At 40.6% G+C, this 14298-nt stretch overlaps 1 protein-coding gene across 24 annotated transcripts in view; it reads left to right on the top strand.

Moving 5' to 3' along the window:
* The window catches only part of Ktn1 (kinectin 1), an 85587-nt gene extending 71881 nt beyond the window's left edge, over positions 1-13706 (top strand). For 9 of the 24 annotated variants that reach the window (XM_052191648.1, XM_052191669.1, XM_052191652.1 and 6 more), the window contains 10 exons: positions 405-485; positions 1258-1347; positions 1478-1570; positions 2691-2762; positions 2974-3057; positions 3223-3306; positions 6842-6925; positions 10347-10442; positions 11285-11400; positions 13246-13706. In XM_052191648.1, coding sequence (XP_052047608.1) covers positions 405-485; positions 1258-1347; positions 1478-1570; positions 2691-2762; positions 2974-3057; positions 3223-3306; positions 6842-6925; positions 10347-10442; positions 11285-11389 — 789 coding nt within the window. In that variant the 3' untranslated portion in view covers positions 11390-11400; positions 13246-13706. The remainder of the gene's footprint in view (positions 1-404; positions 486-1257; positions 1348-1477; positions 1571-2690; positions 2763-2973; positions 3058-3222; positions 3307-6841; positions 6926-10346; positions 10443-11284; positions 11401-13245) is intronic. The other 15 variants (XM_052191668.1, XM_052191672.1, XM_052191671.1 and 12 more) reach the window with 3 other exon arrangements.
* The last annotated feature ends 592 nt before the right edge of the window (positions 13707-14298 follow it).

The following is a 14298-nucleotide window of genomic DNA, read 5'->3' as shown; positions in this document are numbered from 1 at the left end:
TTGTCTTTAGTCTAGCACTTCCAGGCTTGTGTCAAAAAGAATTGTTTGGTCTTCTTTTCCCCCTACGATAGTCTTCCCGTATAGCCTAGGATGACCTGAAACTCACTATGTAACTAAAGCTGGTATGGAACTAGTTGTTTTTCTGTTCACCTTCTGAGACTGTGGAGCTACAGGCATGCAGCATCATTTGGGTTTTAGTGGTTTTTTATTTGTTTGTTTTTTAAAACTGTCTTATGTTCAGTCTGTGAACGTTATATCTGCTTATGAAATTCTAAGTATGATGACAGTGTATGTAGGTTTCTTTTATAATCATCTGATTTGGTGCTCTTAAATGTTTGATTTTTTTTTTTTTTAAAGTCAGACTTTTATGGAAACCAGTAACTTTGACCTTTTTCCCCCTACAGAATTATAGTGAATGGTTACGTGGCTTTGAAAAGAAGGCAAAAGCATGCATAGCTGGAACTTCGGACGCAGAAGCGGTCAAGGTTAGTTGAGGAAATGAATTGTCTTTATTGGAGCACACCAGAGGCTGTTCTCCGAACGCTGGGGTAATGGAATGATGCTTTATTAGTTGGGTGGTGAAAAGAATATGGTGCCTTCATTTCTAAACCAAATGTTTAATTACTCTCATCCCCCTTTAGTTTAAGTTTTCAATGTAAACCAAGCTAAGATCTGTAGCCAGTCTCACCCCCAGATAACCTCAGCAGCACTCACAAACTGGCTTCCCTCTTGTCCTTGGCCACCAAGTGCAGGTCCCTGATTGGTTTGAATCCTACATGGCAGAAGTAAAGTCTCCTTCCTCATGTGTATTGTCATAAGCACTGTAACGTTTCCTTATGGGTCTCCTCACATGTTGCCACCTGTGTAGAGTAAATGTAACCGTGTGTTGGCGTTTCTTAGTGAAGACTTAAAGAGACTCAAAAGTGACCAAAAGGCCATCAGACTGCATTGGTGCTTAGGAATGTAACATTCTGTTAAGAATCATTGAATCCGGGGCTGCAGAGATTGCTCGTGGTTAAGAGCACTGACTGCTCTGCCAAAGGTCCTGAGTTCAAATCCCAGCAACCACATTGTGGCTCACAACTATCTGTAATGAGATCTGATGCCCTCTTCTGGAGGGTCTGAAGACAGCTACAGTGTACTTACATATAATAAATAAATCTTTAAAAAAATGATTGAATCCATTTATTATGCCATCAGATAGTGAAAGTAATGTGAAGTACAACCCTCTTGTCATTTTTATCTCATTCTTTGCAGGTTTTGGAGCACAGATTGAAAGAAGCTAATGAAATGCACATGCTGCTACAGCTGGAGTGTGAAAAATACAAATCGGTCCTTGCAGAAACAGTAGGATATGGCTTGAATTACATTTGATTTTATTTTAAAATTATTGACTTCATGGCCTGTGTGATTTATCTTGAAAACAGAATAATTGAAAGTCATAAAATTTTCAGAACAATTCTGACTTTGTCCACAGGAAGGGATCTTGCAAAAGCTTCAGCGGAGTGTAGAGCAAGAAGAAAATAAATGGAAAATTAAAGCTGAAGACTCTCGAAGGACTATTAAGCAGGTATTTAAGGAAGAGCTTACAGCAGCTGTACTGAGCTTTCCGGTTCCCACCAGTGTCACCCGGAACACAGTATAGATAGATACATCCTAGGCCTCCTGTGTCCTACATGTGGCCAGCAGGGCAGCGGATCTAGAGCCCAAGGTGATCTTGATGTTGACCCACTTGAAAGTCACTCATCTGAGTGACCAGAGGGTGGTGTAGCAGGCAGAGTGCTTTGTGACTGATTGCACTTCATGTTATAACAAGATCAAGAACCCCAGGTTCCAAACAAGCTGCCCATATCATATTGCAGCCAAGGAAAAGTTCAGTTATACTTCTGTTCATGTGACTCATGTGCTACTGGGTCTTTATTTCTGTGCAGTTTTCCCAGATGTTGTTAAAGTCCTGGGTCTTCTGCCTCAATGTGTGCAGGCAGGCTCACGTTGCTGGTCTTGCTCTGTGTGGATACCTTTGGAGAGTAAATACAATGATTAGCTATTGTTTCCACAATTAGTACAAGTGGGTAGGTTCTGAGCATTATTTTGTTTGTTTGTTTTTGTTTTTTTGGCTTTTCAAGACAGGGTTTCTCTGTGTAGCCCCGGCTGTCCTGGAACTCACTCTGTAGACCAGGCTGGCCTCGAACTCAGAAATCCACCTGCCTCTGCCTCCAAGTGCTGGGATTAAAGGCGTGCGCCACCACCGCCCAGCTTGGTTCTGTGCTTTATTAAAATGAAGTCACATGTGAGACTTTCATTTTTAAGAGCTTTAATTGACAATTCGGTATGGGCTACATTTGAAACCTCTAAGTGGGATTGGCAAAGGCACTTGCTACAACCTGACAACCTGATTCTATCCATGGTGGAAGGAGAGAACTGACCCCTGTAAATTGTCCTCTGACTTTAGATGAACCAGGGCTTGTATTTCCCATTCTCCAAAACAAAATAAGTAAAAATTTAAAAAGCAAAAATAAAAATCTCCATATCCTGTCCATTGCCCAGTACAGAGATGAATATGGCCCAAACATTTGTCACCGTGCCATGTCTCAACTCAGAAGATAGGTACTCATTGTATCTGCATGGCTTTGCAGTTCCCGTCTCCAGTGCACCCTCAGTGGTTCTCTTAATGTTGTCTCCTGTTTCAGATGCAGTCCTCCTTCACAGCCTCAGAGCAAGAGCTAGAGCGACTCAGACAAGAAAACAAAGATATGGAGAATGTATGTGATCTGATACTTAGACTTGCAGCATGTGAACTTAGCTTTAGCTCAAACTTCTGTGCTTTAAAGTTTCTTTTATGTCTCATGTTTTTATCTTGAGTAGTTTGAGTTGATCACAGCTTTAAATTCACAAGTATCCTAACATTCTATTATGGGAAAAACCATGGAAGGAAAATGTAAATGACTTAATTTCCCTTTGTTGTGTTGACAGCTGAGAAGAGAAAGAGAACATTTGGAAATGGAGCTAGAGAAGGCTGAGATGGAACGATCGACTTACGTGATGGAAGTCAGAGAGGTACTTAGACATTCTTCACCTTGCTTTTCAGTTCAGTTCAGTTCAGTTCAGTTGAGATAGAGCGTTAAAGTAATCCTGTGTAAGTTGTTTGTAGAAGAGCTTCCGAGTAGCTGCAAAGTATGGGTTATCCTGGAGATCAATCTTAAACTTTAAACTTCATTGCAGCTGAAAGATCTGTTGACTGAGTTGCAGAAAAAACTTGATGATTCATATTCTGAAGCAGTCAGACAGAATGAAGAGCTTAACTTGGTAAGAAGCTTGTCCTCCACTGAGTGTCTAGTAGGCTCTGGAGACACGTGTGCTGGTGCGCAGACTCCACCAGACTTCTCTTCCTGGCTAAGCCCCCTTAGCTTGGCACTTTGCTCGGGTTAGAGATGATCTTCCTCTTCTGATGCCTCCGAAGATGCTTCTTCTTTTCTTAGCTCCTAATAATGGCATGTTTGGCTTCCAACTCTATTTTCAAGTTTTCTGCTTTTTATACAACCTAATTTCTTGAACCCTGTAACTTTTGGTGGATAAAGAAACAAAATTTGATTGGAGGAGTTGTAAAGATTGTCTTCTTGAACTGTCACAGTTAACTAGGATTGCTAGTTTTGTAGCTGACAGATGCACGTTCTTCATTCAAGAAATAACCCCAACCAAGGCTAACTAGTCTTTCTAAAAGTAAATTTCAGAACTTTTAAAAGTATTTTTTGTTCTGTTTGTTCTTTTGAGACAGGGTCTCTAATGTAGGCTGATCTCAGACTCACAGTAATTCTTAGTCTTTCAGCTAGGATCATAGATGTGAGCCAGTGTTCATTATCAGTATGGAATCTAACACTTAGTAACCCTAGCTCACAGTGACTGAATCAACTCCCTCTCCCTTCCTCTCCCTTCCTTCTGTGTGGTTCTAGGAATGAAACCTAGCACCTCATGCATCACAGGCAAGTTGCCTGTCTAAATTACATCCTCAGCCCTTCCTTTTCCTTTGACTTTTGATATAAGGTTTTGCTAAATTGCCTAAGGTAGCTTTGAGTTTGTAACCCAGGCTGCCCGGCCTCCCAAGTCTAGGTCCGTGGCCCCAGGCCTTAGTCTCAGCTAAATTTAAGACATGAAGTTCTTTGCATTCCTGTTCTTATAATTTTTAGGGATTTGTACTGATTGCTGACATGCTGACCTGTTAGGTAGATAGAGTTATCCTGTTCTGTTTTATACACTAATTATATCCTCCTGGGATCTAAAACACTTTATAACATTAACTTTAAAAAAAAAAATCTGAGCATCCTGGAAAAATAGTTAAGTTTCTCCCGATTTCACATTAACGCTGGTAGGTGAGAGTTGTTTCATTTAGCACTACACACGTGCACGGAGAGCTTACGTAGCATATTTTTTTCTCATTCCTGATCACTCTTTGTTACAGAAGTTATATCTATTACTTGTTTATTTTACTGTTTAAAAACTTTAGGTTAGCATATAGTACTGAGTGTCATTATAGCATCTTCGTATTTGTACCTTGAGCATTCCCTCCTCCACACCCACCTCTGCTTCTCTTCCCCCCCCCCCCCTTCTTCCTCATTGGGGTATTTGGAGGCGGGATAATCACGGCTAGCTTTGGGCTGGCAGCAGCCTTCCTGCTTCAGCTCACAGAGTATTGAGATTTACAGGTGTGCATCGTGAAGCCCGTATGACAGTGATGATTGAGGATTAGTCTCTAGAGCTGTAAGATGAAGAGTGTTGTGTGCACGTACAGGCCCCTATTTCAATTCTTGTTGCATTTACCAATGCTTTGTTTTAACTGTACCCATTTCCAGTGAATGTAAGACTAGTTTTCTGCATGTATTTGGTATATATCACTCTGATTAGGTCTATGATACTCCACAGTTGTAAGCCTATAGAATGTTTTAGAAGAATCTTTGTTTTTTCGAGACATCGTTTCTCCATTTAACCCTGGCTGTCCTGGTTGTAGAACAGGCTGAACTCAAAGTGAGAGACCCACCTGCCTCTGCCTCCCGAGGGCTGACTGGGATTTAAGGTGTTTGCCACCATTCCTGGCTTTCTTTTTGTTTTGTTTTATTTAAATTTTGTTTTGTTTTGAGACAGAGTTTCAAAACAAGTCATGCCTTGGCTTTTCTAGAACTAACTCTGTAGACCTCTGTAGACCAGGCTGGCCTCAAATTTAAAGTGACTAGCTTGCCTCTTCCTCCTGAATGCTGAGTTGAAGACTTCTCAGCAGCTAACAGATTGATTTTTAACCAGTTTCTTGTTAGTTTTGGTGTCTAGGTGCTGGCTCAGCAGTCACAGGTTGGTGCCAGATCTGTAGGCCGGTGGCTGCACGTCTGTTTTGTTGGTTAGTCTCTGTGTTAATTACCTTCCTGCTATCAGGAGACAGTTTTAAGTGGCAGTTTCTGGTTTTCTTTCCTGTCCTGTAATTGTAATAGTTGCTTTATTTTAAAATAAAATGAATTTGCCTGGCCATATAGGCACATTATTGTGTTCTTGTGTCAAAAGATGGTTTTCTCCATCAGAGAGAAATTTTAGTATATTTATTTGTTTTATTTACTTATTCACTTACTTGTTACCTTCTCAACATTCCAAAAGTTTTTGGAAAGTCATGCCTGTGGCTGGGAGGAAAGTCATGCCCGTGGTTGGGAGGCAAAATCAGTAACATGTACACACACACACTTTTTCAAAACAGGTTTCTCTGTGTAGCCTTGGCTGTCCTGGAACTCTGTAGACCCTACTGGCCTTGAACTGGCGATCTGCCTGCCCCTGCCTCCCAAATGCTAGAATCAAAGGTGTGTGCCACCTTTTTGTGAATAATTTCCTTTCTATTTAATTGGAACAATTGTGAGAAAGAGGTATTGTGTGCGGACACTGGAGTCATATACAGCCTGGTTTTGACAGTTTGGCTGCTGAGAATTCTTTCTCAATATTTTTTAAAACAAATATTTTATGAGTATGAGTGTTTATATGCATGTTGTATCTAGTGCCCACCAATGCCAGAAGAGAACTTTGGATCTTCTGAGATTGGAGTTATAAGTAAATGAGCTGTGTGGGTGCTGGGAATTGAGCCTTTGGAATTGAACCACGGTCCTCTGGAAGAGCAGCAATGTAGCCCCTTGACATTTCTTACTGGTGCAGTTTAGGCTGGAATGACCTTACATTTTCAAAGTTATTTTGTTGGACTCTTAAACTTTTCACTGGCTTAAAGTAATAACTTTTTAAAAGTTTATATTTATTATTTTATGTGTATGGGTGTTTTGTCTGCATGTATGTCTTTGCACCATGTTCATGTCTTGGTACCTACGGAAGCCAGAAGTTATTGACTCCCATGGGACCTGAGTAAAAGACAGCTGTATTTGGGTACTGAGCATCAAACCAAGGTCCTCCCTCTCCAGGAGCAAGTCCTCTGAAATGCCAGGCTAAGCCTCAGCCTCCCTCATCCCCCAGTGGACTTGTAAAAAGAACTCTAGGTTAAGGGCGTGTTTTAAAGATGATTAGAAAGTTTTCTGTTTTCCTTTTAATTTGGAATAGTCTCAGTAACTATGAACATTAACTATTAAAGGCTCTGAGTGTCTGGATGTGGTGTGGCGTTAAAAGTTTTCTACACTAAACTCTAGTTCATTCTCTTGCATCTCTTAGGTTCAGCTCTGCAGGACCTCTGCTGCCGGCTTTTCTGTACCTCTAGTCAGCTGCTAGCTAATCCACTGTGCGTCATGTCCATCATGGCTCCTAAGAGTCCATTCTGTCATAGTCATTTTTCATAAGCAAATAACTCCATCGTTCTATTCCTTTATTTCTACAGCTCAAGACACAGTTAAATGAAACACACTCAAAACTTCAAAACGAACAAACAGAGAGAAAGAAAGTAGCTGATGATTTGTATAAGGTAAGACACTGTTTGACCAGGAGACAATGAGTCTCCCCAATCCATGTCCTGCATGCATCTTAAGCAGACGCTGTAGAACTGCTCCTGGCCTTCTGGGTCCTTAGCTGTGTAGGCTGCTGATTGCGGCATCACCTTTTGGCACATGGGTACTGGGTACCTCTAGAGGACTTTGGATCTCCTGTGATTGGAGTTGCACATGGTTGTGAGCTCCATGTGGGTGCTCAAAACTGAATTCAGGTCTTATTCACCGGGTTGACGTAAGTGAATGGTCTTCACTGCTGAGCTACCCTCTAATGTTTTCAAGTAAGATTTGCCATTGTCACTGTCTTAGTTAGGGTTTCTATTGCTGTAAGCAGACACCATGACCGAGGCAACTCTTATAAAGGATATTTAACTGGGTTCAGGCTCCAGGTTCAGAGGTTCATTTATCATCAAGGAGGGTGCACAGTGGTGTGCATTTGAATTCATGAAAAACATGAATATCTATAATTTCAGAAGTTTGTTCCTTTCAGTCAGTGTTTTGTACCGATAAATGTTTCTTCTCCTCTCCTCTCCTCCTCTTCCTCCCTTTCTTCTGTGTAGCCCAGACTGACCTTGAACTCAGTACTGTAGCCTGACTGCTGGACTGCAGCTGTGTGCTACCATGCCAAGCACAGATGTTTTTTTCATTCTCTTATTCAAATTGTTGATTGCTTTAGGATGTATTTCTGATTTTCATTTGGTTAACAGGCTATGTGTAGTTCTGATGTGCAGTGTTTTTTAGTACTTATATGCTTTAATGTGGAGTTAGGCTAGTATTTGTGGGAGATTTTATTTATCAGAAAAGTTACATATATCCCTGTCTTGGAATTGCATAATCAAGAATTTGCACAGCTTAGATTTTGATACCTATATCAATTACTGTAAGCATTTAAATATTAATATAAAAAATCTTTTAAGTTTCTTATTTAAATGTCATGGCATGTATAAATATCACATACATGAAAAGTATTTTTGTTTGTCGTGCACACTTAGAGCTTATGATTGTTATTAATAAAAAACTAAGAGTTGAGAAATGCTTGAACAATTTCAGATTATTTAAAAACACTAAATGTCAAATGTGAATTCAGAAAGTCTGTGATAGAGCACCGGCTCCTTTTGCTTTTGTCTTGAGCTAGGGTATCATTACTCACTTGGCCTGGAATGCTCTGTAGACCAGCTGGGCTCCCACTTGTGGAGCTGTCTCTGGAGCAGGGATTAGGCGTGTGCCACTATAAGATGGAGCGTTAGGCTGGCAGTGCAGCTTCTCGGGCAGTACCGATGCTTGCAGGTGTATGTCTGGCTGAAGTGGCAGTGGTAGGTTGCACTCTCCTGCCTGCAGGAAGTAGGAAAGCTCAACTGTAATTACAGTGCACATAAGTGTGTTTTACCAAGTTAACAAACCACTTTGTTTGTTTGTTTTTTTTTTTTTAGAAATTATTTATGTTTAATGCTTAAAAGTCTGAATGTACAATCTACCATCATAGAAGTACTCGTGGCCAATAAATACAATGTGTTAGAAATATGTACAATGCACAGTTTAGTATTAAAATCTTTCTACACTGTAGAGTTTTATGAAGCTGTTAATGACATCAAACACTAAGCACTTAAGACACCATTTTTTTTGCCACCACACAAAGAACGTCAATGACAGTCCATTTCAACTTGCAGCATCCATCCATTTCTAGTATGAAATTAAGTGATTTTTCTACTTATACAATAAAGTGTATCTACATAGCACTTGATTTTGATCCATAGCAGCAAAGGCACTGTATATCAGCAGATCCACAGACTTAAAAGATCTTTTTAAAGCATTCAAACAAAATAATAATAATAAAAAAGGATCACATGGCATAATTTAACAGCAACAACAGCATAAAAGATAACACAATGTTTCTGGCACAATGGCACAGCCTGTGTCCATTTCAGGGACATCCAACTAAGACATGGAAAGAACCAGAGATAACAAACCAGTTTATAAAACATAAAGTATGGGGCTGGAGAGATGGCTCAGTGGTTAAGAGCACTGACTGCTCTTCCAGAGGTCCCGAGTTCAATTCCCAGCCAACACAGGGTGGCTCACAACCTTCTATAATGTGATCTGATGCCCTCTTCTGGCATGCAGGTGTACATACAGATAGAGCACTCATACATTAAAAAAAAAAAATCTTTAAAAACAAGATAAAACATAATGTTGGAGCCCATCCATAAAATGTTTTCATCTAATCTTCTCTAAGCATGCTTTGTGTTCATGAAAGTTTCCAGATCAGGAGTCGGCAAACCCAGACTGGTTTGGGATTAGTGGTCCACACATGATAGATTTAGGTGTTTCATTCAAAAGCAAAAACATGAGAGGCCAAGTATTGGTGGTGCCTACTGTAATCCAAGTACTTGGGCAGCAGGAGCTAGAAGATCATTAGTTCAATATGAGCCTTGTCTACATAATGCGTTCAAGTCTAGGATGAGTATCAGGTTGTTTCAAAAATACCAAAATTAGCCAAGCGGTGGTGGCACACGCCTGTAATCCCAGCACTCTGGAAGGCAGAGGCAGACGGATCTGTGAGTTCGAGGCCAGCCTGGTCTATAGAGTGAGTTCCAGAACAGCCAGGGCTACACAGGGAAACCCTGTCTCAAAAAACCAAATCCAAAAAAACCAAAAAAAACCCAAAACAAAACAAAAAAACAAAAACAAAAAAACAAAAACAAAATTAAACACACGAAACTCTGGAGAGAGCTCAGTGGTTAAGAACATTGACTGCTCCTCCAAAGGACCTGGGTTCAATTCCTAGCACCCATATGGCAGCTGTAATTCCAATTTCAGGGGATTCAACACCCCCTCCACAGACATACATGAAAGCAAAACGCTAATACACATAAAATTAAAATGAAATAAAAAAACAAAAGCTGGGCCTGGAGAGATGGCTCAGAGGTTAAGAGCACTGACTGCTCTTCCAGAGGTCCTGAGTTCAATTCCCAGCAACCACATGGTGGATCACAACCATAATAGAGATGCCCTCTTCTGGTGTGTCTGAAGACAGTGACAGTGTGTACTCACGCACATGAAATAAATCTTTAAACAAACAAACACCCCCAAAGACCATCAAACAACTCATTCTTAGCTGTAAAAAAAACAGATTGTGGGTTGGAGTTGGCAGACTTGTAGTCTAGGCTAAAACTTAAAATTTATCAGTGTGGTTATTTCTAGTTTTAATTTCCTTATTCAGTTCCCATGTTTGAACTGCTGAAAATGTGCATGCATGTTGTTATAAGTTGTTGGGAGATGTTGCTGTTTTCAGTGACAAAAGTTTGATATCATACATTGAGACAAGCTTTAAGTTTTGTGCATAGTACATGTTATTTCCTGTGTGTTTTGATAGATCTTCTCCTCGTGCTTTTGTTACAGGCTCAACAGTCACTGAACTTTATCCACTCAAAAATTTCACTAAAAGCTGCTGGAGACACTGTTGTTATTGAGAATAATGATATTTCTCCAGAAATGGTGGGTATTCCTCTAAGCTCAGATTTCTAGACTAGCTGCCTTATAAACTTGTTGAAGACCAAGCATGATCTTTGGCTTTAAACTGTGCTTCCATGTTTGGGGGGAGGGAGCAGACATGGGGATGGATGGCCTTGTACATATTACACAAGCTCTGCCTCATTATGCTCACCCTGCTCCATTCATAGTCTTCGTACCCAAAAGCTCTCTTCTCACCAGAGTGCCGCTGCATTCTTGTCATTGGTAGCTTCACTTTACCCTTGTGAGATCCTGAATTGACTGTAGTGGTTTTATGGAGACGTGTGTCCGTTAGTGCTTTGGAATTAGAGTTTGGATGGTTGACTCTGCCCTGCTGCTCACTAACTTCATTTGTGGCTGTCACTGTGCTTCAGTGAAGGGTACTGCAATGCCACCTGTCCTGTAGGGTTATCGGAAGGAATAGCTGAATACCATGGAGACCTTGAGTAGAGGGTAGCTCTGGTCCCCAGTGAGCCTGGGCGGCCCCTGTGCTTGGGGCTGTTGGAGGCATGCTCTCCCTTGCTGGACAAGTTGTTTGTTTTGTTTTTTTAAAACATACTTGCTTTGTTTTCCAAAAGGAAAAATTACATTATTTGCAACGTTCACAGACTATTTTTTTTTTTTTTGTGGCCAGCATTTTATGCAATATAGTTTTCTTTGGTGCCAGCTAGTTTGTGCCACTAACCAGCAAATATTTTTGTATGTGATTTTTACTGTTGCTAATTTTGATTTTATAAATGTTTAGGCCATTTCCCCTTTTGGTTGCACATTGTTGTCTTTGTGTTTGGAGGCTTTTGAAGTTATTATCCCTTCCACCTTCTTTTCAGGAGTCTCCTGAGAAAGAGACGATGTCTGTAAGTCTCAATCAGACTGTGACACAGTTACAGCAATTGCTTCAGGAAGTAAATCAACAACTCACAAAGGAGAAGTAACAAGTTGTGGGGTACGGACACTAAGGACTGCTGCTTCCTTATCAGTAATGCAGTACAGATAACCTCACTCATGTGAAGTCATCTTCATGTCACTCAAGGAATGTTCCCTCTCACAGTTTCTAGATGGCAGCTTTGACTTTCTTGTTTTGTTCCTTTTGTGCACACATTTGAAGTCTTTTGGTTTAGAGGGAAGGACACATAGTGCAGTTACTGGAGTCTCCTGGCAGGTTAGCTTGTGACATGCCTAGCTGGGTTGTCCTCTTAGTGATGCCCGCAATTGCCCTTTAGTTGATTTTGATCCTACTTCAGGGCGAGTGTCTATGGGCATTTCCCTTCTTTTTATGACTGGTTGTGCTTTTGGCTTTGTTTTATCAATATTGGACTGAAACTAAAGCCATCCTAACTTTGTAACATGAAAAGAACCTACAATATTTATTGTATGCCTAAAGATAGGAGTAGTAGGCTTCCGTAATTTCTGCTGACTGAGCTGACTGGGCGGTGGTTTTGTTTTGTTTTGAGGCAACATGCTCAGGCACTGTTGGGCCTGACCTCAAATGTGCTGGAATCATGGTGGCACTACACCAAGTTGGTGTTTTGAGTTTCCTTTTGTAGATAAACTAAGAAATTTACTTCTTCATGCTTGATGTGAGGGATTTAGTCTAGGAGAAATAATAAGTTCATCGTTAGATCATGTCATGAGCTCTTGTTCTTACCTGACTGCAGGGAAGCCCGAGTTTAGCAGCAGTTAAGAATGCTGTGTATGACATAAATCACACTGCTAAGTGGAGAATGTTTAAGTATACAAAGAATATTTCTGATATTTTTCTTCTGAGGCTCCTTGCTCCAAAATTATTGTGATACCCTGTAGGCACAAAGGGACAAGGCAAACTGTCATTTGGAACTTATACCAAAGGTCCTCTGACTGATAGCCAGTCAGAAGCCCAGGGGTAGTTTAGGCGGACTTATCTTGTGATGTGGCAGGTACGAACTGTGAAGGCTTTCTTGTCAGGAGAGCCACCCTTTAGCCCACCCAAGCCCATGCCCTGAACAGTGCTGACTTCCCCTCAGAAGACAGCGCGGTAAACCCTTTTCTGTCTTTACTGTTAGGACAGACGCTCTCAGCTCAGCCTGGGTTTTGTAAGCTCAGTTTTCTATTTTCTGGAAGTCATGTTTCTGGCACTTTTCTTCCCCAAATTGGCAGATGACTCTGATTTCTCTTTTGCAGAGAAATTCTTCTCCTCTTCCCATGCCTTCAGCCTGACTATTCCTTTTTCAGATCCTTCCTTACTCTTGTTTTCCTTCATGTTGTCAGTTTTTATTTCACTTATTTTCTCATGTTTATTTCTTCCCTTGTGTAATTTCTCTGTCTACTCTAGAATAACTTCTAGCTAAAGCCATTTTGCCAACATCATTAATGAGTTGCTGAAGCTTTTCTTTGCATCAGTAGCATAGTCATCGAAAGATTGGACAAAATACACCAAGTCTGCTAACTTGGTGCTGTGAAATTCTTAGAGAGCTTTAAACACAGTGAGTTGAGTGCAGACTGCCTCCTGCCGTAGGCCGAGCTCATCTTACTAGGGGTGGGGTTTATAAGTTTCAGCCTGTTCCACGCGGCACCTTGGGTTTGCATTATACTGAACAAGACCTAATAAAAACGGCTTCTCGGGGTTGTCACTTCAAAATCCTTACCTAAAGGCTTCTGAGTTCTGAGGTCTCTGAGGTGACCGTCGTCAGTGTGAGGGGCTCCAGGTGCCACTGAAGGTGCCAGGCTGGATCTGGTGAATGTGTGGGGGACACATGTACTTGGGTTGTTTTTTTACTGTGTTCTAAATAGATTGCTTTCTTATCTTTTACAGAGTGAAGTAATTGGGAAATTATTCGTTAGAAGTTAACAGAAGTCGTTGTATTATATTTTGCCAAATTAAAGCCTTATTTATGTTTTACCCTTTCTACTTTGTCAGACACTGAACAGTTTTGTCTTTTCTAATCCTTGTTAGACTACTGACTTAAAGAGAAAACACTTTAAAAAGCCAACTCTGTAGACACCTTCAGAGTTTAGTTTTATAATAAAACTGTTTGAATAATTAGACCTTTACATTCCTAAAGATAAAATAAATGTAATCTTTTACCTTATTTTGCGTAATTAAATTGTTCAGAAGATCAAAGTGGTATAGACAATGTGAAATTTAACATTTTAGTACTGTTGTTGTACACTGCTTTACTTAACATTTGGGAAGAAGCCGCCTGTGACATCAACTCAAGGAAACATTTTTTGTTGCTATTATAATCAGCAAATAAAGGGACACTTATTATTCAATGCGACTCCCTCTGATTGTCGTTGAGTTTCAACAGATCTCACTGGTGCTTTGGGTCATTGTCATTTAGGATTCGGTTTCTAATTGCAGCCACTAAGCAAGACAAGTCTTGTTGCTTCTGTAACTTCCTGACTAGACCTTTGTGTCTTCATGGGTCAGGACTGTGCCAAGCCCACGGCGTGGGTGACAGCATTGTGCAGGCCTTTGAGCCCCATTCACCATGGAGGGGACTCTGCTTCAGTTTTGCTATTATTAACTATTGTTTCAAATAGCAATTGTTAAGTTTCCTCTTCAGAGACTGTGTAGCATAGGTTTCATGTATTCTCTTTTCTGTTGGAAGGGTGTATGTGTGTGTGTGGGGGGGGGTGCTGAGAACACCATTTTCTTTAGGTGACAAATAAAAGTAGCTTTTAGTATTGCTATTTTAAAATATTATTTTTATTTTAAGTGCATGCATGATTTGCTCGCATGTTTGTATGTGTGCTGCATGCTTATAATGTCCATGGAGGCGAGAAGATGGTATTGAATCTCCTAGAAGAGGAGTTGGCAGACCTGTGAGCTGCTAGGTGGATGTTGGGACTCCAACCCAGGTCT

Source organism: Apodemus sylvaticus, chromosome 8 (assembly GCF_947179515.1).
Source record: "Apodemus sylvaticus chromosome 8, mApoSyl1.1, whole genome shotgun sequence".
NCBI classification, from domain to species: Eukaryota; Metazoa; Chordata; class Mammalia; order Rodentia; family Muridae; genus Apodemus; species Apodemus sylvaticus.
Note: the sequence above shows the minus strand (reverse complement) of the source record. Positions and strands in the feature narration are given on the sequence as shown.